The sequence below is a fragment of the Capricornis sumatraensis genome, chromosome 13 (genome assembly GCF_032405125.1).
Source record: "Capricornis sumatraensis isolate serow.1 chromosome 13, serow.2, whole genome shotgun sequence".
NCBI classification, from domain to species: domain Eukaryota; kingdom Metazoa; phylum Chordata; class Mammalia; order Artiodactyla; family Bovidae; genus Capricornis; species Capricornis sumatraensis.
In genome coordinates, this window is record NC_091081.1 from 55,625,907 (window position 1) to 55,651,915 (window position 26,009).

Consider the following 26,009-nt stretch of genomic DNA (forward strand, 5'->3'; position numbering starts at 1 on the left):
CAAAATCTCTTTTTTCTCAGTCTTCGTTAAAAAACAAACTTCAGCAGGTAAAAGACCTTTCCCAGTGTGGGCTTCGGAGCCACCACATGCACAGAACAGAGAAAAGCACGCAAAGCCGCTCTCCTTACCTGAGATGAAAGCAGTGCACCAGCTTTGTTACTATTATAACCATCTTTCCCAGGTCAAGGGCGCGGAACGCCCGGGTGACAAGAAGTGAAGAGCCGGCGCCGAGGCTGAGCCGCCGCGGCGACAACCTTCTCAGGGCGCTGCTTCCTCGCCACAGCTCCTCTCTCGGGCTCGGAAGAGCAGCGGCTCGCACTCTCCTGTCACCGGGAAGCGCGGCTTGTCATTTCCGCTGGATCACCCAGCAGCTGCTACGAGCCTCGGGCTGCGGCGCGGGCGCGTGGACCAGGAGCGCGAGAGTGCGCTGCGGGGCCGGCAGAGCGGCTGCAGCTGAGGCTCCGGCAGCCGCACGTTACTGGGCAGGGAAGGTCAGCTTTCCAGGAGCCAGGATCAGCTGCCGCACGAGCCCCTCGCCTCTCCGAGCTCCGCGTGAGCCAAAGCCGGCTGCGAGGGCGGAGCGGCCCCAGCTATGGAGCGTGCTCGCCTCCGACTAGGGTCTTGCACGCGGTGACCTTTTGCCTGATCTGAGAACCAAGAGGTGGGCCAAGGGTGAGATTTAATGGAGGTAATTTTTCTCGAATAGGGAGATGAACTTCTCCCTATCCGCCTTTGAAAGAAAGAAAGAGGGGAGGAAGGGAGGGAGGCCTCCTAAGATGTTCTTTGCCAAGATAAGCCAAATCGAGGGTGGGAGGGAGAGTGGGTGGGAGGTAGGGGGTGGGTGGGGGGGTCCTAAGATGTTCTTTGCCAAAATGAGCCAAATCCAGAGAGAGGGGAGGGAGGTAGGTTGGGGGTATGGGAGGTAGGAGCGAGGGGTTTGGGGGTAGGCAGATGAACACATTGCACTGCCCTTAGCACATATTTCTGATCGGTAGGTTGATGGAGATGTTTGGATGCTATCAGTGATGTTTAGTCTTTAACGCTCTTCCTGCACCATCAGGTTGCCTCTGGGGTCAAGTACGTGGTCTAGGGAGTGAAGGGGTTTTAATCCTAGCAAATCACTGATTATCTTAAGGATTAGGTGTGGAATTGCCTGTGTTTGAAAAATCTAGACAGCTGTGTTATGAATTAATTGATCTCTACACAAGTGAAGTCTGCCTACAGATAATTACTTTAAAAAACAAGCGTTTTATAAATGTGCAATTTTAAAATTGAAATGTTAACACGTATTATAATAACATTTTGAAGTTTCAGTCTTTCAGATGGCAAGCTCAGTGAAAGCAGGGAATGTTGCTGATTCGTGAATCCTTTTACCTGGGCTTGGTGAATGGCAAATGCTCATAAATGCATGTGTGTGACAGTGAACTGTGGGTTTGGTAGTTAATCTGTAAATGGCACATTCAGGAAGGCTGAAGTTCTTGAATTTGGTGTGAATTTTATTCTAACTCGACCTCAGTTTGCCTTTTTAGCCCAATGACACTAATTTTTGTCATAAGTGTCCAAATGCTTAAGCAAATTGGCTTTTAACTAGGATTTTCCTTTTGTGTTGCTGGGTGTTCTATTTTCCTCTCTTTCAGGCCAAGAGGAGTCAAATCCAGAGCATATTCTCTCTGCTACTATTGATATCAGGGACATTGACTGTCCATGTTTGCAGATCACACCATTATTTAATTTTGAAAAATTACTAGCTACTCAGTTCTGGCTAGTAGACTAGCCAGTGGAGGGTGGAGGGTGAATCCAAGAGGATTTCATGGCTGAAGTGGAGCTAAAACCTGAAAGCTGGACTTGTGGGAGTCTGGACAGGAAATAGGCCTGAGCTGGGAGTCAGATGTTTTTTGAATCCTTGGTGCAGCCTTGACCTATTGATCCAGTCCCTAGGTCAGGAAAACTCTATCTCCCCACCCCATATCTGTCTCTCTTCCCCATCTCTCTCTCTTCCCCATCTCTCTCTCTCCTTCTCTTCCTCTCTTTTCCTAGTCCTCCATTTTCTGACTACTTTCCACACTCCCTTTAAGACTCAAGTGCTGTTGGACTCTAGAGCCCTAACCCCTTGCCCCTTCAACCCCCTCACCCCAAACCTCCAACTCCCTCACCCCTCCAACCCCCTGACCCCCCACTCAGCCCCCTCATGCCCCACCCTCGACTTCCCCCACTCCCACCTCTCCAAAGCATATTTTTATCTCACACTTTCTGGATTGTTTTTAACTAAATCAGGCCCTACCTACCACCAGCTGTGAATTCCTTAAGATTAGGGACAACACTGGCTGTTTCCATCTATACAATTGTAAACATCTCCACAATTACTGGTCTTCACTTGTTTTCAGTTTAGATTAAGGCACAGGTGGGAGTCCTAACTGTGGTGACCAATTAGAAAATTGGTGGAGTTAATTTAGGGACATTTTCTAGAAGTGATTCTAGTTGGACAAATTAAAATTTCAGTGTAACCAAATCAAATATTTCATACCTGGGAGGGAAGACACAGAACTTTTTGTGCAGACCAGATAGATACAAATAATCAGGGTAGTGCTGTTTATTTAATCCCTGCTTTGGCCACCTGATGCAGAGTCAACTCACTGGAAAAGACCCTGATGCTGGGAAAGATTGAGGGCAGGAGGAGAGGCGGCAACAGAGGATGAGATGGTTGGATGGCATCACTGACTCAGTGGACATAAGTTTGAGCTAACTCCAGGAGATGGTGAAGGACAGGTGAGCCTGGTGTGCTGCAGTCCATGGGGTTGCAAAGAGTTGGACACGGCTGAGCAACTGAACAACAGCAAATCCCTGCTTCTTGATCCCAATTGAAACAGAAGAGGAAGCAATTATTCTCTTACCTTGGGCCCTCTGGACCCACTCATTTTATTTCATAGCAAAGATTCCTTATACCATCATCCTCATTCATCTCCTACAAATTTCTGCTATTCATTAACTTCAGTAAAGCTGGTTCTCAAAGGTTACCCAGGGTATCCAAATCATCTGAGCCAAGAATTTGTTTTGGTGACATAGCCATCGTTTCTTTGGCACTTTATGTTCTTCCAGGCACAGCTAAATTCTTTACAAAGATCACATTGCATTATCACACAAAGCATCTTTTAATAGCACTTACCACAATTTTATATTTTGAACTTACAGTGTATAACTATATGTTTGCTGAGGAACAAAAGAAAACAGGCACAAACAATCATTGGTCATGGATATGGATAGACTATTATCATCTCTGATGATGAAACCAAGGCTTTGAGAGCTCAAGAAATAGAACTATAGGTGGAACCAGGTTTGAAGTCCATGTTGTCAAGTGTCAGAGTTCATCAGAGCGTCACCAGTGGAGACTGCAACCACTCTGTCAGAATCCTGAGCCTTGCTGAGACAGAGGAGCACAAAAGGAAGCAGAAAGATTCCACCTGGAGAAGGTCAGAGTTGTCAAGAGTCAACACTGTACCAAATGAAGAGTCCAGATGGAAACCATGGGTCTTTAGTGAGTATCACTGAACTGACCTATTTACCAATGCGTACCTTTACCTCACCTATTGGAATGTGAGCTAAAGAAATATGTTTAAAGTCACTTTATTGTTTTTGATTATTTAATAAAATTAGTTTTAGTTTTTTTCTACAATATATTTTTTTTGCCACATGTGGCATGTGAGATCTTAGCTCCCCGACCAGGAACTGAACCTTCCTCCTGCGGTGGAAGTGCCGTGTCTTAGCTGCTGGACACCAGAGAAGTCCCTAAAGTCACTTTAAATTGGGTTTCCTTGTGGTCAAAAGCCTCCTGAAATAAGCTTGTTTCAATTTCTTATTCAAAATGTTAAAATGACTAAGAATTAACTCAGTGTCTTAGCATAGCATGTGAGTACTTTCTGTCACACTCAGCCATGCATTTTATATTCTGGCTGAGCTGGACTGCTTGCTCTGACCATATCCTTTGCTGTCCCGCAGTCCACTCTGCCTTCCTCCTGCACTTTCTCCTTAGTTCTGTTTGCCATATACTTGTGCTGTGGTTAGTCGCTCAGTTGTGTCCGACTCTTTGCCACTCCATGGGGTTCTCCAGGGAAGAACACTGGAGTAGGTTGCTATGCCCTCCTCCAGGGGATCTTCCCAACCTAGGGATCAAACCCAGGTCTCCTGCACTGCAGGTGGACCCTTTACTGTCCGAGCCACCAGGGATGCCCATGTCATACACAAAAGTCTCTTCCTTACTGAATGATAAACTCCTTAAAGGCAGGAATTGGCTTCATCTTTGTGTTTCACTGTATGTTTCTTGTTGTAGAGTCCATGTGGAGATTATGTTACTGAGCTGAATTCTACAATGTGTGACCTCAAACTTCTGTGTTAGCAACTCCTTACCCAGGTAGCTCAGGCTTCCCCAGTGTCATAATGGTAAAGAATCCACCTGCCAATGCAGGAGATGTTGGTTTGATCCCTGGGTTGGGGTCAAGAAGATCCCTTGGATATGGAAATGGCAAGCCACTCCAGTATTTTTGCCGGGGAAATCCCATGGACAGAGGAGCCTGACGGGCTACAGTCCATGTGGTCACAAAAGAGACACGACTTAGCAACTAAACAATAAAGTCCTTATAAAATAATAAGGATAATGCCCTCCTCAATTCCATGAGAACTTGCTCTTGGAAGATGTAATATGCTATTCTGTGATTCATATTTTTTTAATTTTTAATAATTTTAAAAAGAATTAACTTAGTCTTACTCCTGTGGGCCTGTGTGTTTCCACACAGAAGTTCTATTCTAAACTTCAGAGTCCGGTGTCAGGCGATAAAGTGGAGCATTGGTTGTTTAACACTCCCTTTTCCTCAAACTTAAGTCCCACAGACAATGGATTATCAAACTTTTGAGTTAAATTTATAATGTACTTCAATTCTTGACTGGGAAAATAATTTTCTCTTGCTTGATACAGGATTTCTTCAACATTTATTTTTAGGTGAGATGTGTTGACTTAAAACCAACAGACTGCCAGATATTTCTCCAGGAAAGATGGAATTTATTCAGTATCAGCAAGAATTGTTATGTATTATTGTTAATTTAGAGTCAATAATTATGGGTAAGATATAATAATAGTGTTTATCAGCTAGAGCCCGACAAGGAGATGGAAACCCCAGAGTAACTTGTAAAGGGAAAGCTTAATATGAAGAATTATTCACTGTTTTCAGAGAAAACTAGTGAAAAGGGATCAAAAGAGTTCTAAAGAATACCCCGAGGATGAAGAAGTATCCAAGGAAGGAGACTCTTCCCAAGACTGTGACTCATTTCTCTGTGAGGCAGTTGCTGCCCAATGGATAATGGAGAGGTTTCCTGAGTGCCCAGGCCAGCACTGGTCCATCCTCAGCAAGCCGAGGTCATGAACAGTGGGGGCTGGGACTCCCGAGCTAGAAGGCTTCTGCAGTGATGCTAGTAGGCTGAGGATAGCTGGTAGGACACTGCCTGCTGGGAGGCTACCTGGGGAAGCTGCTGTTGAACTGGCTGGGCAGCTAGTTGGATACTGGCTGGACTTACCAGAAAATTGCCAGGAAGTCACCAGCAAGAGGTATTGAACTCTCTGGGCACCCACAGAACCCAGCTAAATCCAGCCGTGAGGCTGTAAAATGAACTTGCAGATGTGTAGGTAGCTGGAAAGACTATAGAACACTCCAGAAGCTGCTGCCTGGAGATGATGAGATGCCAGTAAACTCAGCTAGGATGACTCCAGAACTCACCTACAAACTGCTTTGGGAGGTACTGCTGCAGTACTGCTGGAAATGCTATTGGGGCTGAAAAGACTTCTACAGGAGTGCTGCTGAAAGTCACTGAAGGTGAGCTCCACTGGATGTCCTGCATGTTAGCTCAACATTTCAGGAGAAAGAAGGCACACAGAAGGCACACATTGTGCCACACACACAGAAAGCACAACATCGCAGGAGAAAGAAGACGCACAGGAACCAGGAAGAGGCAGCCCCACCTCCTGCAGTGTCCCTCCAGCGCCCTCTATTGACCAACGTTAATATCATGCCATCTGGAAAGAAATATTTCAGTATCACAAGCAGGCAAAGAATGGTTTTGGAGTTGAGAATCAATACATTAATAACTGACTTGCACTGTGCTTTTGTCAAAATCACTACTTTATATTAAGATTATCTCTTTACTCATTTGTCTCTTCCACTAGCAGATGATATGCAAGGGTTTCAAAGGTAAGGAAAATATTCATGCATGGCATAGACTTTGGCGCATGTTATATATTTAGTAAACATTTATCAAAATGTGGTACTACATTACATAAATATTGCATCCTGCACTGAAAGGCTCACTTGGTCTGACAAGCCCTAGGTATGCCCAAGTTTATTTGACATGAAGGGAGTTATTTCTTTTATCGTCATCCATTTACACAAAGAAGGAAAATTACCTTAGTGGCAGTTGACACACTGGATATCTATAGAGTCACTATTTTCTGAAAATGAACTTATTTTAGTTCCTTGAATGTTTGCTTGAGGTTGACTGACCAAATCTTCCATGAATCACTAGGATTAAAAAAAAAAAATCCCCCTTCTTTTGAGAGGAAGAATAGTCTACTCAGAAATATATTGAGGGAAAAGAGCAAATAGACTAGTAAGCTGAAAGATGCCCATTTCACAGATTTTAGTAAAATAGAAAAAATAAGAACAACTCATATATAACAGAAGTTGTGTGCTTCAGTATGCATTAACAAGATCCACTTCTGTGACATTCTGACTTAAAGACTGAATTTCATCTCATGTCGAAGATATCTGCACTGAATGAGTTTGGGAGTTGAATAAAGAGATGAATTTATTTAGTCGATATCAAGTATCAAGTCAATGCTTTGTGTAGGATAGAAATCAAAGTATAGTTAAAATATAGACTTAGCTACTACAACGAGACCCCCGAAAAGATAGAAATCAATTTCTTCCTCATGCTACACCTGTAAGGTGGGCTCTGCTTCATAAAGTCCTTTGGGAAGGAGCTCAGGTTTCTGCTTTCTTGTTGGTTGGCCATTACTTGGGATGTCATCTTGCCTCGCAGTAGAAGACAGCTCACTGGCAAAAATTTAGCCCAAATTCTCCTGTAGCATTGGTTAGGGACAAGAGAAAGAAACAGCAGTTTTGGCCATGAGTTTGTCCAAAGGTATGAATTATCTGTCCAAAGTGACTGTTTTTATCAAATCCAGTGGCAAAGCAAGGACATCTTTATTTTCCTGGAGCAGCCATGTTTTAAAATTTTGGTAAAGACACTCTATGCTAGTTTTGGGCAGCACCTCCCAGTTCCAGCCCACAGAGAAGAGAGTGAAAGCAGAGGGTAATTCCCTTGAAGGAAATGGTGTTGAGGTTGTGCTTGCGCTGAGACCCACTGACTGGAACATAGTCATGTAGTCACAATTTTCTGCAAGGTAAAGTGGGAAATGTGGCTGCTAACAAGAAGGTTTTTACTATCAAAAACAAGGAAGAATAGATACTGAAAGTTAGCAGTCTCTGCTACACTAAGATACTCTATTCTGAGATAATTAAAATGTTTCCTCAGTTTTAAATACCTTTTATTTAGGAATATGTTGAATGTGCTGTAATATTAACATTGATTAATATTAGCTATAAAATAGTGTTAACTATTCTGAACATGTTAAGTGCTTAGATAGAGGATCAATGTCAGCCCTCATAGTTTCAGTTACTTTGTTTTATTAAATTGATATATAGGCTGCTAAAAAGATGATCATTCACCTTTAATAAACAAATTGGTAGCTAATGTGCCAAGAAACAAGAAAATACATGAAAAAATGGGGAGAGGAAAATGAAGTAACAGAAATTTCTAAAGAAATATATGGAGTAGGAGCAGAGGTACAAAACTTAATTGAAAAGGCAAAAATTATTAAACAACAGCAAAAAGAATACCAACAGCCTTGGAGGAAGGACAGTAACATCATTAATGTTTGAAAATGTCATCTGGGATAAACCAGAGATATGAAGAGCAGGAGTTGAGATGCAAGTTGAAATCACACTGTGATACACTCACTGAAGAGTATGGTAATGACAGGAATAACCACAGTTGAAAACATAAGCTATTATATGACAATATTTTATGACAGTACATATCATGGATTTGATCCCTGGATCAGGAAACTTCCCTGGAGGAGGAAATGGCAACCCACTCCAGTATTGTTGCCTGGAAAATTCTGTGGATATAGGAGCCTGGTGGGCTACAAGTCCATGGTGTTGCAAAGAGCTGGACACAACTGAGCATGCATGCATGTACGTTTTACAGTACTATGCAAACAAATTTGAAAAACTGAGTAAAATAGATAATCTTACAGAAATTTAAAAATAATTGACCCCAGAAGAGATATAAAACCTAAACAGATGAGCAGCCTCATAAGAAACACAGAAAGCAATCAGAGAAACCTCAAATAAAAAGTTGTTTTGTGGATGACTGTTTTCAAATTTTTCTAGTACCGAGAATGTCAATGTAATATAAATTGTTTCAGAGACAGAGAAGAAGGAAGGCATCTGTATCCAGAGAAACAGAACCAACAGGATGTGTACATTAGTCAGCTCAAGCTGCCATACCAAAATATCATAGACAGAATGGCCTAACCAGCCGGAGGCTGGAAGGCAGAGACCAGGCTGCCAATGGGATCAGGTTTTGGTGAGGGCTCTCATCCTAGTTTGCAGATGGCTCCTTTCTCACTGTATTCTCACATCATAAAGGGAGCAAGTTCTCTGGTGTCTCTGCTTATAAAGGGCGCTAATCTCATCATGAGGGCTCCACCCTCATGACCTTGTCTAAACCTAATTACTTCCAAAGCCCTCATCTTCAAATACCATCATATTGAGAGTTGGTGCTTAAACATATGAATTTTGGGGGTGCAATTTGTGTGTGCATATTGAGAGAGAAAATATTAATGAAAAAACCCTAAAGAAATATTAACATGTTGAATTTAACAGAGGTCAATAGGAAATATGTTTAATTCCAAGAGTAGATTGAAGGACAAAAAAATAAACGTGATTGTCATGGTAGAGCCTGGTAGAACCATCTTTTCTGGTGAAAGTAACTGAGAGAAAACCTTTACCTGAGAACATGGGAAAAATCCCTGAACTGAGGGGTCTGGAGAAGAGGACTCCTAAATTATATGTGTGACCTGACGCAAATCAAGCTTACACCTGACCTGACCTACAGAACAGACTAAGAGAAGCACAGCAGAGGTTTTGGGAACTGAATTGTGATATAAAACAGTACCCAGTTCCCAGACTGGCACACAAAGGGTGCATGTGCAGGGCAGACACACACAGCATAGCAAAGCTTTGAAAACTGAACTGCCAATGGAACCACAGCCCACAGATTGCAAGGTAGAACTTTCAGTCTGAATGTTGACTGATTGCTAACATCATCAACATTCTCCACGGGATTTTAACAGGATCCAGAGTCTCACAACATGATATTCAAAATGCCCATGGTACATTTGAATTTACAAAAAATTACCAGAAAAATATGACCACAACTTAAAGGAAAAGCTAATCAACAGATGCCAACCCTGAATCAACCAGATGTTGGAATTATCAAAACTACTACTTGGGAATCAAAGACTGGAATAGTGATGTATGCAACAATGTGGATGAGTCTCAGTTTTATATGTTACATGTAAAATAGGGTACATTCTTTATGATTCCATTTATATGGCAGTCTGGAAAACTACAGAGATGGTGAACAGAGCAGAGGTTGCCGGTGGTTAGGAGTATGGGAAAGGACTGATTATAAAGGAGGGGCTGGATGGAAACTGCCACCTTGATGGCAGTTTGACTCCATGTGTTTGTCAGTAAGTAGAATGAACTTCTTGTGTAAATTTAAAGTAAATGTTAAAAATACTCTAAAAACTTATTCTTTCCTCCTTCTGGGTAATGCTAATATTACCCAGTATTTTCATATCACCTTGGTTTTATAGCTATGAATTGGTCATCATATTTCTTATTCTTTTTTATATTCAACTTTTTTAAGATTTACCAATATGTAAAATGTAAAATGGTTTTTTCCTTCTTGCCTCTCCTTCCTTTCTGCAATTACTCTTCTCCCTGAAATAGCGATACTTCGCTTAATAGTTCATTCAGCAACATTTAACTCAATTTACTCATTATTATCCAAATAACCCTTTAAATTGGTCTCATATTTGAATGATAGCTTATCTGGATATAATATCTAGATTCTCAGTTATTTTCTTATGAATATTATAACTATATTGTTTCATTGTCTTCTTGCAGCTATTGATGCTATTTATGGTGAGAGTTGGACCATAAAGAAGGCTGAGCACTGAAGAATTGATGCTTTTGAACTGTGGTGATGGAGAAGACTCTCAAAAGTCCCTTGGACTGCAAGGAGATCAAACCAGTCAATCCTAAAGGAAATCAACCCTGAATATTCATTGGAAGCTTCAATACTTTGGCCACCTGATGTGAAGAGCCAACTCATTGGAAAAGACCCACTGCTAGGAGAGACTGAGGGCAGGAGGAGAAGGGGGCGACAGAGGATGAGATGCTTGGATGGTATCACCAACTCAATGGACATGAATTTGAGCAAAATCCCAGAGATGGTGAAGTACGGGGAAACCTGGCATGCTGCAGTCCATGGGGTCTCAAAGAGTTGGACATAACTGAGTGCCTGAACAGCAGCAACAAATGTTACTTATCAGTCTGTATTTTTTTGTGCCTCATTGCTTAATATCTCCTTTCTATTTTTGATTTTCAGTAGTTTAAGCATGTAGCTTTGCTATCCTCCAGACTTACTTGTTTAGACTTTGAATCTTAGATTACTAACTTTATTAAATTCTGGAGAGTTCTGTGTTTATGCATGCGTGCTCAGTTGCTTCAGTCATGTCCAACTCTTTGCGACCCCTTGGACTGTAGCACACCAGGATCTTCTGTCCATGGTATTCTGCAGGCAAAAATACTGAAGTTTCCATTTCCTTCTCCAGGGGATCTTCCTGATCTATGGATCTAACCCACGTCTTATGTGGCTCTTGCATTGGAATGCAGGTTCCTTATCACTAGCGTCACCTGGGACGCCCTCTTCTATGTTCGTATCATTTACAAAATTTGCCTCTCTTCTAATCTCGTTAATGTCTTCTCATGGTGTACCAGTTACACATATATTGAACCTTCTCATTCTATCCTGCATGTCTGTTCATTTCTTTTTCACGTTATTTATTTATTTTTATCATATTGTCCATAGTTTTCTCAGTAAAATCTACCAATGCACTAACACTCTTTCTATATTCATATAATCTTAAGTTTAACATATTCAACAATTGTTAAATTCTAGTGACTATATTTGGAGAAGGCGATGGCACCCCACTCCAGTACTCTTACCTGGAAAATCCCATGGATGGTGGAACCTGGTAGGGTGCAGTCCATGGGGTCGCGAAGAGTCAGACACGGCTGAGCGACTTCACTTTCACTTTTCACTTTCATGCATTGGAGAAGGAAATGGCAACCCACTCCAGTGTTCTTGCCTGGAGAATCCCAGGGACGGGGGAGCCTGGTGGGCTGCCATCTATGGGGTCGCACAGAGTCGGACACGACTGAAGCGACTTAGCAGCAGCAGCAGCAGCAGCAGCAGCAGCAGTGACTGTATTTCTTTTGGAGAAGGAAATGGCAACCTACTCCAGTATTCTTGCCTGGAGAATCCCCATGGATAGGAGAGCCTAGCGGGCTTCCATGGGGTCACAAAGAGTAAAACACAACTTAGCAACTAAACCACCAACCACCATATTCAGTAACTTAAATTCTAGTGGATATATTTATTTTCTACAAATTTATTTTTTCTTTTTAAAATTTGCTTGGCAGTTTTCATAGTAACATATCTTTCTCATGTCCTTGTTTGTTTAGTTTATATACTTTATTTAACATGTTTATTTTATTGTTGTGTCTGATAATCTTGTTCTTGGAGGTGGGGTCCAATCATACCTTTTTTTCTCTGCTGATCTTTTTCAGGGTAGATTTTTTTTCCATGTATGTGTTAGAGTTTTAGAATGTGAGCTTATCTTCCTAGGATTTATGTGTGGTAATTCTATGTAATTTGATTTAAGGTATCCTAGGATTGTAACTAGTCTAGGTTCATATTTATGTTAATTTATTGGTATGTAGTTCCCAGACTTACAATGATAATGTCAATTCAAACCTCAAAATTGTGTGATCAGGTCTATGATCATAAATTTACAACGTTATTAACTTTTTTCAACAAAAGCCTTGGCTGAGACCAAAAGTTTTCCTTCTCACCCTATGTTAGGGACAGATAACTTTTAGTTTACCTTTTCCATATGTGTAAATAATTTCTAACTGCCTATCTTTTTGTAGGCTCAATTCCCTACATGCCATTTCAGCATGGATTTATGCTCAGTTAATTTCCAAGCCTCTGGTTCATCAGGATTCACAAACCCCTCTTTGAAAGACATTTTTTTTCATTCAGTTTCCTTTCTTTCCTTTGTGTCCTCTGGAGACTTCCCCCACTTTCTTGTGAGTGTAGCTGTGTATGTTAAAATAATGTTTGCTTTCTTTCATTTATAATTTCTGTAATTTTGCATTGAAAAGCTTTTCATTTACTGTCCTATTTTCAGAAAACCTTTTCTCTTTTAAGATGATATTAAACCACATTAATTTGTCCACAGCTTTACAAACTCTTTCAAAATATTTTGGTATTAATTTTGAAGGCATTTTAATAGCTTCAAATCAGGACAAGATTATACAACATAGCCAATAAACAGTTCATGTGAAAAGACTAAAACCCTAGATTAATAAACAATGTAGCAATCTAGGATTTTTGCAACCAGTTTCTTTGAAAGAAAACTGAATACAGAAATGGTCAGAGTAATATGATTGTGTAAATTACTTGAATTCTTCTCAGGCAAAATCCTTCATTACGAGATCTTAATTCTAACAAGATAACTGGCATAGAAATTTGAAGGTCTAGTGTGCAAAACAGTGGTTCTGGATGTTTGCTGTTCATCAGTTCTTAGAGACATAAAAATGATTTACCTCGATGCTGGCAGGGCTGCAAGGAAAAGGGTAAATGCTTTTATGGCTGATGGTAATATAAATGGGTGCCATTTTTCTAACCATCAAGAAGGTAATATGTAACAAGATCTTAAAAATACATTTATATCATCTGACAAAAGAATGCTACTCCTGACTATACATCTTTCTCCTATTTTCTTAGAAGCGTTCAGTGGTGTCTATGTGTAAAAATCAGTAGAACCTAATTATTTTTATTAATAAAATTGATGTAATTTTTAAATGAGTAAAACATATCAATTTTATTAAAAAAATAATTAGGTTCTACTGAATTTTGTTTTTAATGCATTTATTATACATTGCTGATTTTTACACACAGATACCACTGAACACTTCTATGAACATAAAGATATATAATTCAGGTGTAGGATTCTTTGGCCAGATGATATAAATGTATTTTTAAGATCTTGTTACATATTACCATCTTGATGGTTAGAAAAATGGCACCCATTTATATTACCATCAGTCATAAAGGCATTTATTAATAAAATTGGTGTAACTTTTAAATGAGTAGAACTTAAAAACATGACAACAGTTGAAGCTAAAGTAAAAAAGGAAGATAGTTTACCGGCCCTCATTATCATGACCTGGCCTTTTCCCTTTCTTAAAAACATATGTAATCTGATTTCTTTTCTATGATTTTTGTTTAGCTGAAATGATAAGTATTATAACTGATTTATTGAACACTTAGAAGATTAGCACATATCTCTATTCATTAACAGATGTTTAAATGAACTTCTCTAAAGTAGGTGAAATGAGATAACTATTAAGGCATCATGTGCTAAACAGTAAACAAGGCATTAGATAGTCATGATAAAGTAATAGAGTGTAATAGCAACTGATATTTCATTGTTATGATTCTGAAGACAAACTGTCCTCAAACTGAGGTGACCTGTGGTCCTATGTCAAGAAATGCCCTGCACCCACAGGTGAGAGTTTTCTGGTACCTCAGAGTGTCCTTCAAGTTACAATTTCTTCCCATCTAAATTCATGTGTAACAACAGGGCAGGAGAAAGGATTTCACAAAGATATTTGTGGCACATTTTCTTCAGGCCCTTGAGAACTATTACCTAAATAGGACTTGCAAATAAAGCACAGAAACACTGGCTTGAGATGACTCTGAGTTTCTAGTAGTAGTTAAGAGAATTCCCATCCAAAAGAAAACACAGTTGTAGCACTTTCTTTTCCCATACACATTTTATCGATGCTACCTTTTTAGGTGTGAATCCTTGTATGGAGCAGTAGGGTACATATTATGATTACTATTAACACAACTGAACACACACACATATGATTACTATCACTATTACTATTACTATGTGCTGTGCTGTGCTAAGTTGCTTCAGTTGTGTCCAGCTCTGTGTGATCCTATGAACTGTAGACCTCCAGGCTCCTCTGTCCATGGGATTCTCCAGGCAAGAATACTGGAGTGGGTTGCCATACCCTCTTCCAGGGGATCTTCCCGACCCTGGGATCCAACCCACGTCTCTTACCTCTTCTGCATTGGCAGGCAAGTTCTTTACCACTAGTGCCGCCTAGAAAGCCCTACTATACTGCTACTACTGTTATTGTTATTGTTAGTTATTGAGGTGTGCACTGAAATCCAAACTGACTAACCTTTCCCTGTCTGGGGTTTGAATCTGCAGTGGAGCTGTGACACATAGGAAAGGAAGCCCCATGAGTCATTTCAGATACAGATGTCTCTGAGTTCTCACTAAAATGCATTATTAGTATCTGTTTCCAGGAGCACATATCTTCCTTCATAAATACTTTCCAGATGTGTTCCTCTTGTTTGTAATATAAAAATACACATTTCAAAAAAAAAAAAAACTACCAATAGTGTAACATTTTAACTAAAAATGATCTAGTACTACAATTTATTAAAAACTCAAAATGTAAAACCAGCTATAGACACAATCTGTAACTATCACACAACCCTGCAAATTAGATGTATAACCCTTTTTGCAGCAGAATGCAAATACTTAACCCATTCTGCATCTTGAGTTTCAACACATTCTCTCTCCCCATCTAACAAACTTGCCATGCATCCTGTAATTTTGTCCCTGTGTTTCTCAATCAGTTTCATCTCTCCTGACTCAGAACTTTGGCACACCTTTATATTTTTGTGTCATAACCTTGTATTGAATTATTATGTTCTCCTTAGGGTTACTCCTCCAAGTTCAGGCTAGCCCTCTATGTTTCTCTAAACACAGGTGGCATTTGTTCATTCAGTAAACTGAAGGACCTAGTCTAACATCTATGTAAGAAGTCATCAAAGGCACTGCTACATTCCACATAGCTGGGCAACTGTTTCTTACCCACACAGGATAAGACAGCAGGCTTGTTCCCATACCCAGGCATAGAAGTCTGGAAGAAGGTGTGACCTCTGAAAAATGGGCCAGTTAGAAGATGTAAGCAGACTAGGTACTGAAGCTTGCAGATTTTATTCTCCATTCCTAGGATTCTGAAAGCCATTTTTCAAAACCAATGAAGATCATTTAGTATAAAACCTGGGAACTTTACTTAAAAGGTAGAGCTTGCAGTCACTTGAACAGGACAGAATAAAAACAGGTGCCCCCACCCTGATCCTCATCTTTCATGGCACAAGCAAAACTGGATGGAGCCTTAGTCTCCCAACCTCCAGATCAGCACTCTTGTAAGCCATGCCAGCCCCATCTTGGGTTCACCCGAGTCAGAGATTCTGACCCGCCCCAGCCTTAAAAGGAGCACCTCCAGGCCCACGTGGAATTTAGCAGTGGTCCAGTCCCAGCCCTGGCTCAACTTCTTTTCTCGATTTCCTGTCTTCCTAAGGCAGGAAAGTGGAATGGTTTTCTTTAGGAAATTTCTGAGGCCCAGGGAAAGTCCTAGAAATACCAACATCAGAGGTTCCACAATTAAGTGGCCCACTTAGATCACCTGGTGCTGAATCTCACAGTTAACACACCTCACTCATGGACCCAGAGCTTCCAATCACCCCTCCCTCTACAGTATACACGGACAAGTAGATATTAAGATATTAACAGGCATCTCAGAAGGCCCTCTAATATAAAAGATATAGATCCAAAAGGAAGAAAAACAGAAGCCACTTAGGAGAAAAATATATTAAATAGGAAGAAATAAAAAAAAGTCTATCATTAATATCTTCAACAGTGAATAGTTTTATATAGTTTTAATAAGGTATAACATTGAATGCCAATCCAACATATCAAGCCAAAATTATGATACAACTTTATTGGGAAAAGGGTGGTTCACACACACACACACACACATATAGAGAGAGAGAGAAGGAAAGGGAGTTAAGTCCTCAACTTTCCTAGTGGAAAGTCAATAGAAAATGCTTAAAATTTAAAAAATATAATAATACAGCTTATTATTTAGTAGCTAAATACCTGGGCTTCCCTGGTGGCTCAGTGGTAAAGAATCTGCCTGCCAATGCAGGTGATGCAGGTTCAATCCCTGGGTCAGGAAGACCCCCTGGAGGAGGAAATGGCAACTCACTCTAGTCTTGGAGAATCCCCAGGGACAGAAAGCCTCATAGGCTACAGTCCGTGGGGTTCCAAAGAGTCAGACACAACTTAGCATCTGAGCACAAGCACCTAAATTATCAGCTAAAATTGCTGATGATTGCTCCCTCTAGGGAAATGAAGGAAGGATGAGTAGGAGACCAGTGTTGTTTTTCTTAACAAATTTTGTGAAATCTTTTGCTACTTTATATACGTGTGTGACCTCAACATTTTTTTTTAATTTAAAAAGAAGAGATAAAAAGAAGCCAACAATGGCATATCATTTAGAAAACTTTTTTGAAGTCTATACAAAAATGATGATGTCTTGAATTAGGATCATGGTAGAGGAAATTAAAAGAACTAGACAGATGGAACTATTTAATTGATTTCTGGCATTGTGATCAGAAAAGATGTTTTGATATGATTTCAACAGATTAAACTATGAAGTCACAGGATCTGAAAATAACTTAGATGTAGATATCCAGTTGGAGAGCGTGAGGCATCCAGAATGACCACTAGGTATTTAGCTCAAGCTACTGGATAGATGGTGGTGCCACTTGCTGAAGGAGAGAATTAAGGGGGCGGAGCAAGTTTTAGGGGAGAAAATACTGAGTTCACTTTATTTATTGGTCATGCCACAAGGCATGTGGGATCTTAGTTTCCCAACCGGGTGTCCAGCCCATGTCCCCTGTATTGGAAGCATGAAGTCTTGACCACTGGACTGCCAAGGGAGTCCTGAGTTCACTTCTAGAACTCTTTCATTTAATTTGCTTATGTGTGTGCTTAGTCACTCAGTCATGTCTAACTCTTTATGACCCTTTGGACTGTAGCTCACCAGGCTTCTGCGTCCATGGGATCCTCCAGGCAAGAATACTGGAGTGGGTTACTATTCCCTTCTCCAGGGGATCTTCCCAATCCAGGGATCAAACCCAGGTCTCCTGTACCACAGGTGGATTCTTTACCGTCTAAGCCACCAGGGAAGCCCCTATACATTTCCCCAAAAGAAGCAGGGCTGCAAAGTTATTTATATGATCTTCTAGAGCTCAAGACCCATAGTTAAGTTAGAAATTATAGACAGAAAATTGACCAAAAGTGATAAAGAAGACCATGGATATGTATTCTGTTTTCTTGCCCAATAACTCTTTCCCCCCCTCAGAGTTCTTGTGAGGATGCGCGTGTGTGTTGGTTGGCACTCAATCTGTTTTACTCCTACTGCAAGGTTAGGACCCAGACTGGCCCTCTAAGTAGCCTTTCACTGTGGCCACAGGGCTTTGGTTCAGGAAGAGCATGTAAACTGAGCTGAGTTTATCAGAACCCTTTTAGCAAAAGTGGAAATGGATATAAATGAATATTGATTTCTTTCCTTCTAGAATTCTGAGCCAGGAAAGTCTGGAGCTGCCTATGGCTCTCTTGTCTATTCAGGGAGTCTGGCTGTGGATGAAGACAACATTGTGTAAATCAGGACAGATTCTTACTATGATTAGTCACCTTCTTAGACTGAGCCAAGTTTCATTCTCTGAATTCCCCACTTATGTGAGCCAGTAGTTTCCCTTCCTAAGATGGTCTGGGTTGCCCTGACAGTGTCCTGTCTTGTGAGTGGACATGGATAAGGCTGTCATGTGAGAGTGTGAGGGGTTAATAGAGAAAGTATCTGGATCTTACAAGCCTTACAAGTCTATGAGTAGACGAGGAGCTGGCAGGAGAGACAAAGAAGAAACTGTTGAGTAGATAGTGGGGGAGTTGGGGGGGGGGAAGGAAAGGAAAAGCCACGGCAGTCATAAGACAGTGTTTCCAGAAGCAAAAAGGAGTCAACAATATTAACGTTGCCCAAGGTCAATCAACACCTTGAAAAACTGGCTGACCTTGAAAATGTTGGTGAGAGCAGTCTTGGGGAAGTGAAACTTTGTGGAAATGGCTTGGGGGAATGTGTGGGAGTTGGAGAAATTGAATTAATAAATGGTGACAACTCATTCAAAAGTAAAATTTGTTGAAGGAGAGAGATCACATAGAAAGTACCAGGGGACGGGTCTAGGGAACATTTCTTTTTCCTTTTTCAGGTTTTTGTTCTAAGAAAAGAGAGGCATGAGTATAATTAAATACTGATGAAAAGGACTTAGTGAAAAGAGAGAAACTGAAGTAGCAAAGTCTAATAATTTATCATAGGGAATCTACGAAACGTTGGGGGAAATGTAGTCAGGAGCAGAGTTGGAGGATAAACTTAGGAAGAGAGATGGTGATGTTGATGGGTAAGATGAAATTGACTTTTATAGGCTTGGATGAGAGAGTTCCTATCACATGAATTCATTTTCACTGTGAAATAAGAAGCACTGCTGCTGCTGCTGCTAAGTCGCTTCAGTTGTGTCCGACTCTGGGCAACCCCATAGATAGCAGCCCACCAGGCTCCCCTGTTCCTGGGATTCTCTAGGCAAGAACACTGGAGTGGGTTGCCATTTCCTTCTCCAATGCATGAAAGGGAAAAGTGAAAGTGAAGTCGTTCAGTCGTGTTTGACTCTTCGCGACCCCATGGACTGCAGCCTACCAGGCTCCTCCGTCCATGGGATTTTCCAGGCAAGAGTACTGGAGTGGGGTGCCATCACCTTCTCTGAATAAGAAGCACAGTTATCTAAGAATGAGGAGATGTGGAAGATTTGACTGAGGTAGGTAAGACCTGAAATAGTCACTGGGCCAACACGTGAGATAATACTGGATTGCTGGGTAGAGTTGAGGGCCTAGATCAGGTTGTGTCCAGGAATTTAAAGAGGCACAATCTGCAGAACCGAAGGAGTTTGTCAAACAGTGAGGGGGCAGTGTGGATGCAAGCAGGGAGGGAAAGCTGGGTTTGTCTAGGATTTACATAGAATGGCAGTTCAGTCACTGTTTCCTATAGAGTTTGGGAGAAACCGTGATCTTGGGGGGCATAAAATTTCTTTCTTTAGAGAACAACCCATCTGTTTTTCTTACCCGAGGGTGTTTCAGGGAGAGTTGATGGAGCCTATTAATTGAACAGTGGGGTGGAGAGTGGAGGGATACATTTTATATCAGGAATAATAAAAATAGGTATTTATCAGGCAGGCTCATTGGTAAAGAACCCGCCTGCCAGTGCAGGAAACACAGGAGATGCGGGTTCAATCTCTGGGTTGGGAAGATCTCCGGAGTAGGAAATGGTAACCCACTCCAGTATTCTTGCCTGGAAAATCCCACGGACAGAGGAGCCTGGTGGGCTACAGTCCATGGGGCCCCAAACCACTTAGTGACTGAACAACGGCAAAAAAAATCAGGCAACGAGTAATTGATTATTCATCAACTAATCTTCATAAAACTCTAGGATGTAGTTTTACTGAACCCATTTTATAGCTGAAGAAGCAAGACTTGGAGGATTACTAACTTGTCTGAGGTCTCTCAGCAGGAAATGCAGACAGACTGCTATTGTAATAGAACAAGCAAGATTTCTGCTGTGTCAGAGACACACAAATACCCAGCCAAGCTCTTCTCACTATGCAAGAGCTACACATGTCATCATCTCTGGTCCTAAACACTCTGTGTGATGAGTGGCGTATCTCTGGGGACAGCAGCCCTCGGGGCAGTGATGGCAGGGTCCAGACATCCATCTAGAACTTGGGCCAGAAAGGCCCCTGTCCTGTGCCTGGCACTTCAGAGGGCCACAAGTATCACAAACTTCTGTGAACGGGCGTGTAGTTACTTCTATCAGCTTGCCACCTGTGTGGTGCTTGGTGCTGACATGGTAGATCCCACAATCCTAAACATCTGCTCTTGGAAGTAACACTTTTCATCCTTGGAGAAACACTGCACATTTCTCTTCCTGTCTCTAGACGAATGCTGGCCGCCACTGAATGCTGTCAGGGTTTGGGGGTTGTGTCGCTCACACTGCTTCTGAGTGCAGGGAGGATTCTCGGTGTGGAAGTAGGTGGAAAACAGAAAAAGCAAATTAACCTATTGTCAAATCCTTCCTCTCAAATAAGATGATTGCATTAGACTCTGGCAGAATGAAATTGTTTTCACAGTGGTATCAAGCCTCCGCGTTCCCACTCTCCTCGCCGTCTACATTCACTGTTGTATGTGGCACCCAGGGAGCATTTTTACATATCTATATCTCCATATACATAAATCTAGACAGAATGAGTAAAGAATAATCTAAAGTTTGTAATGACTAGATGAACATTAAAATCTGCAATTGCAAATAGTTCAGTTTTTGTGAAAGTATTTAATGAGATTTTATTAACTTGCCCCCAAGTAAATAATTTCAGGCTAGTTTAAATAATTTTATGTTAAAATTTTAATCAATCATTATAATTTTTATTGTATTTTACTTTATATACCATTTTGAATATTTTAGAACATAACATTTTTGAAAATATATAGATAAAATTTTAATTTCCACTTTTAATGAAAAAGGTCAAACTGAGTTTAATTTGAATATAATGACATTTTATTTCTCAGTCCTTTAGGTTAGTGAGAATGAATTCATATTTCTAGTATGCTAGAAATTGAAAATACAAAAGTAGCGCTTATGGAGAAAAAGGTGAAAAGCATCAAGAAATAGGAAAGGTTCAAAGAGGCAACTTGCTTATGTTTTTAAAAACTCAAAACAATGAAAGTGAGATTTTATTGGCCATAACCCACATAAAATTTACAAACAGGATATTATATAAATACTTTATTAAATAAGGATTTAATTACTGACCAAAACACTGAAAATGAAATGAAATTATTTTATTAGATTCACTTTAAACAAATCAAATCCCAGCAATAAATTAAGATTTAATGAAAACATTACTATAAGAGATGGTAAATATTATTGCATAAGTACATGATGAAAATAAAATATCTCATAAAATTTTCTTTGCTGCTGCTGCTGCAGTCGCTTCAGTCGTGTCCAACTCTGTGCGACCCCATAGACGGCAGCCCACAAGGCTCCCCAGTCCCTGGGATTCTCCAGGCAAGAACACTGGAGTGGGTTGCCATTTCCTTCTCCAATGCATGAAAGTGAAAAGTGAAAGTGAAGTCGTTCAGTCGCGTCCGACTCTTCGCAACCCCATGGACTGCAGCCTACCAGGCTCCCCCGTCCCTGGGGTTCTCCAGGCAAGAGTGGGGTGCCATCACCTTCTCTGAAAATTTTCTTTAATAATGTTCAAATTTTGTAATATTGTTGTTTCATTCCCAAGTATGAGTATTGCAAATTTTATTAATTGTTTTGCTATTTTTCAGCTGGGTAGTTTCTCCAAATTTACATTAATTAAATGTAGTTTAGGACCTACAGTGACTCAGTTTGATATTACTGTTAATAGAACACAAATTATAAGAAAATCCTGATTTTAACAACCTAATTGGCATTTTGCTTCCTGAAATAAAACCATGAGAAATAAATTGTATGGAATAATTATACAATGATGTATAATTATGGAGCATCTCCACTGTATTACTTACTTAAACATCATCACCTCAATCAACAAAGCACCCGAACTTGTACAATAATAATACAATCACATTTTCTTGAAATCTTGTTCTCTTCAGGTACATAAAAGCTTGTTTTACACGGTGTGTATAAGTTTTATTGTTAGTACGATATCTTTGTCAGGATGGGGGTAAACATTTTATTTAACAGTTTGATAGACTTTACTATTTAAATGTTGGCTTATGGGATATGTGGGTCTCCATTTATATTCTTCCCACAGACCGTTTAGTAATTAACCATGGACTTGAGACTAGTCAAAACTTGTTAAATCAGAACCCATTAACTTAAGCACCTGTGGGCTGCCGTCTATGGGGTCGCATAGAGTCGGACGACTGAAGCGACTTAGCAGCAGCAGCAGCAGCAGACTTAATTTAACCAAGGGATTCCAGAGAACTACCTGAAAACCACCCTGAAAACCCCACTGGGATGATTTGGAAAGCAACAATGCAACCAAATTAACCTAAGAGATTCAGCCGTGGTAGAAGAAATCAGAAAGGAAGGGCACTTGTAAGTACAATGATCTCTAAGTCACTGGCTCACACCAAAACCTTCATGAAACATTGTATAGAACTGGCAGTGATAGTTAAAAATTCCACCTGGAAAGGTTTTGGCAAATTATTTTTGATTATATGAAAATCTAGAGTGATGATGAGTTGCTTATTTATTTTTGTTATTATTTTTCCTAAAAAATGATAATGGTGCTAGTGTATGGAAGCAATTGAATAAAGGATGCTCTATGTGATTTACCTGCATCATTTTCTCATTGAAAAATACCTCAGTCTCATCCTATCTGTAATGGAAATAGACAATTTCTTTAGTGCATATAATGGAAAAAAATTACAGCTGTCAGAAATGATAGCCTAGATTACTCTTATAAAGCATTTCCTTAAAGCTGTAAATCACTGGTGTTAGTACAATCTTAAATTTTCTTCTCATTCTTTTTCTGTTCTTCCTGTTTACATTTCTACCCTCATTTATTTCTTTATATTATTCTCCTTATAAGTGTTTATCCATGCTGTCATTTTGAGTAATGCTTCTCATTAAAATTTTTCTCTTATTTTTCACATTTTGAACATATTAAGCCTCAAAAATCTGGGTCTTTGTGATACAGTGACTTCTGTTTAGATGTTCAGCATGTTAGAGAAAAGGATACTTTAAGTTTTGACATTTGAGAAAGTTTTTACTTGTATGAAAACATATATGATAATACCTCATAGGATTTTTATTTTAACACAAACAAATAAGCAAAAAAGCGAAAATAGCGACAATGGTTGAGAGCACTGGTTTAGGTCACATAGACCTCAAATCAGTCTGAGCCCTCCCTTTACTAGCTGTCTGACATTGAAGAATTTTCTTAATCTGCATTAGCCTGGATTTCTTCATCTGCCAAGTGGGTATAATAATAGTTTCTATCTCATAGAGGTGTGAGAATAAAATGATCTATGTACTGTGCTTATAACTGTGTGAAGTACATAAGCAAGTTTGTAAACATTATTACTGATTCCACTGTTATTCTCATTTATTGTTATTAATTGCTTCTGACCTTCTTTTATTGAAGAAGGAAACGGCAACCACTCCAGTACTCTTGCCTGGAGAATCCCATAGACAGGGAGGCTGGTGGGCTACAGTCTGTGAGGTCCCAAAGAATCAGACACGACTATGCACACAGAGGGCCTTCTTTTATAAAATAAAGTGAGACAGACTCACAGTAGAAAATTTAGATGGTGGAGAAGCATAAATTGAAGAGCCTTCTTTTCTTGTGTCTGTTATCCCCTACCCTCGACCTCTATTAATGGTTTTTCTTGTGTTCTGCCCCCAAATTAAGTAGGGAGCCAGCATATATATGGTCCTTTCTGAAATGACAGGCAGATCAGACTTTGCACCCCATTTTGCTCTTTCGTCATTTAATTTATCTTGTGTGCCTTTCTCTATGCACACCTATCTATCACCCTCAGTCTTTATAATAACTGTGTCATGTCTCATCATATAAATGTACTCTGAGTCATAAAACTAATCTTCTTTTGCAGTTTTTTATATTACTATTATATCTGTAATAGTAAGTAGAATAACAGTAGAATTTCTCAATTGAAGCATGCAGGTGTTTTCTACTTTGATACATTTTGCCAAAATTACCCTCCCAAAAGTTTACACTAATTTACTTTAGTGGTATGGATGCATTTGGATATGGTCCTGAAAACATATATATATATATATATATATATGTTATTTGATATATAGATTTTTAAAAATTAAATTAATTAGAGATGTGCCTTATGTTATAGCAGGCCCCATGACTTTCTTTGATCATTTTTGAAAGATGTAGACTTTCATGTTTCTAACAATTTACAATCCAGAAGACGCATGTGTGCATATTCGTTTAGAGGAACTGCACCTATGATAGGCTGGACAATGCCCGCCCCTCAAAGATGTCCAGTGAGACTCATCTCAGACTTCTCACCTCCAGAAACAATATAGTGAATTTGTGTTGTTTTCAACAACTAAGTATGTGGTCATTTGTTATAGCAGTAAGAGAAAACTAATACATCAACCATATATCCCAAGTGAGGATTCAGCTGTTCGGGCCGATGCGCTGTATTGGAATACATGAGAGCACAGCTTTAGAAGGACAAAAATCCTTTGGTACACAAAGCAGAAAAAAGTGGAGCTATCCAGGACCCACCCTGTCCTCCCACTGTCATAGTCCTGAAAGCATCTTTGTGGAACCGTCAGCATTCCAAGAAGTAAACTGAAAACTACTCTTTTAGAAAGTTAAATAAGCTTTCCTCTGTGATTTGAGAATGTGTTCATAAATTGGATCTTTTAAAAATGTATTTTTCAATTAGTAAGTAATTATCGGTATCTGTTTAAGGTCACTACTCTACTAGACTCCAGGACACAGCAATAAACTAGGCAGACTTATTCCTACCCTCACAGGCTACAGTATAGAAAGGAAAATAGCCAATTCCAATAGAATGTGACAAATGCTTTGATGGGAAAAGACTAGGGAGCTGTGTGGATGCACAGAAGGGATACTGTCAGTGGTCTGATAAAGGCATAATAGAAATCTTCCTGAGGGAACATCCAAGCTGAGATTAAGCAGAATAAGAATGAGCCTGCGAAGCTGCCTAAGAAGGGGTGGGGTAAAGATAAGAGGTGTGGCATGTTGAGAGTCACTCTGGTAGAAAGAACATGATTTCTAAAGACCTAGTAGAGATAGATGAGGGTACAGTTGGGAAACTAGCATGGATAAAGCACAAAACACAATGAAAAAATGGAAGGAAATGAGGCTGAAGTTCTTAAGGGGTCTTGGTCTTCCTGCAAGGCATTTCCTCTTTATTCTGCTGTCCAGGCAGAGACACCCCAGTAGGTCTGGAATGGAGCCCCACTCACATTTAGAACAATTGCTCTGTACAGTGGAGGACTAATGAGAAGAAGTTACGCTGGAGGCTACTGCAGAAATCAAAGCTAGAGCTGGAGCAGTATGGAATGGCCTGACAAGATCTTTAGGTCCCATGCTTGACAGGGCTGGTGATGAGTGGGTCTGTGGAGTGGGGGCTGGCAAGAAGAGAGAGGAATCCGGAATACACCTGGATTCCTGCCTTGATGAGGAATACAGGAGACTTTCATCCTGCACGTGTTGAGTTTGAGCACTTGTAGGGCATTCTTTTTTGTGCTTAGTCTCTCAGTTGCTTCCAACTCTGTGACCCCATGGACAGAGGAGCCTGCCAGCCTGCCAGGGTCCTCTGTCCATGGGAATTTTTCCAGGCAAGAATACTGCAGTCGGTTGCCATTTCTTCTTTCAGGGGATCTTCCCAACCCAGGAATTAAACCTGTATGTCCTGCATCTCCTGCTAGGTAGGCGGATTCTTTATTGGTGAGCCACTGGGAAGCCCATGGAGAGGTCTAAAAAATAGGTGCATAAATACTTTT

General features: G+C 40.2%; 1 protein-coding gene across 1 annotated transcript in view; it reads right to left on the minus strand.

The window, feature by feature from the left end:
• Positions 1-513: 513 nt before the first annotated feature.
• The window catches only part of TMEM244 (transmembrane protein 244), a 54,372-nt gene continuing 28,876 nt past the window's right edge, over positions 514-26,009 (minus strand). The window contains exon 6 of the mRNA XM_068984951.1: positions 514-647. Coding sequence (XP_068841052.1) covers positions 514-647 — 134 coding nt within the window. The remainder of the gene's footprint in view (positions 648-26,009) is intronic.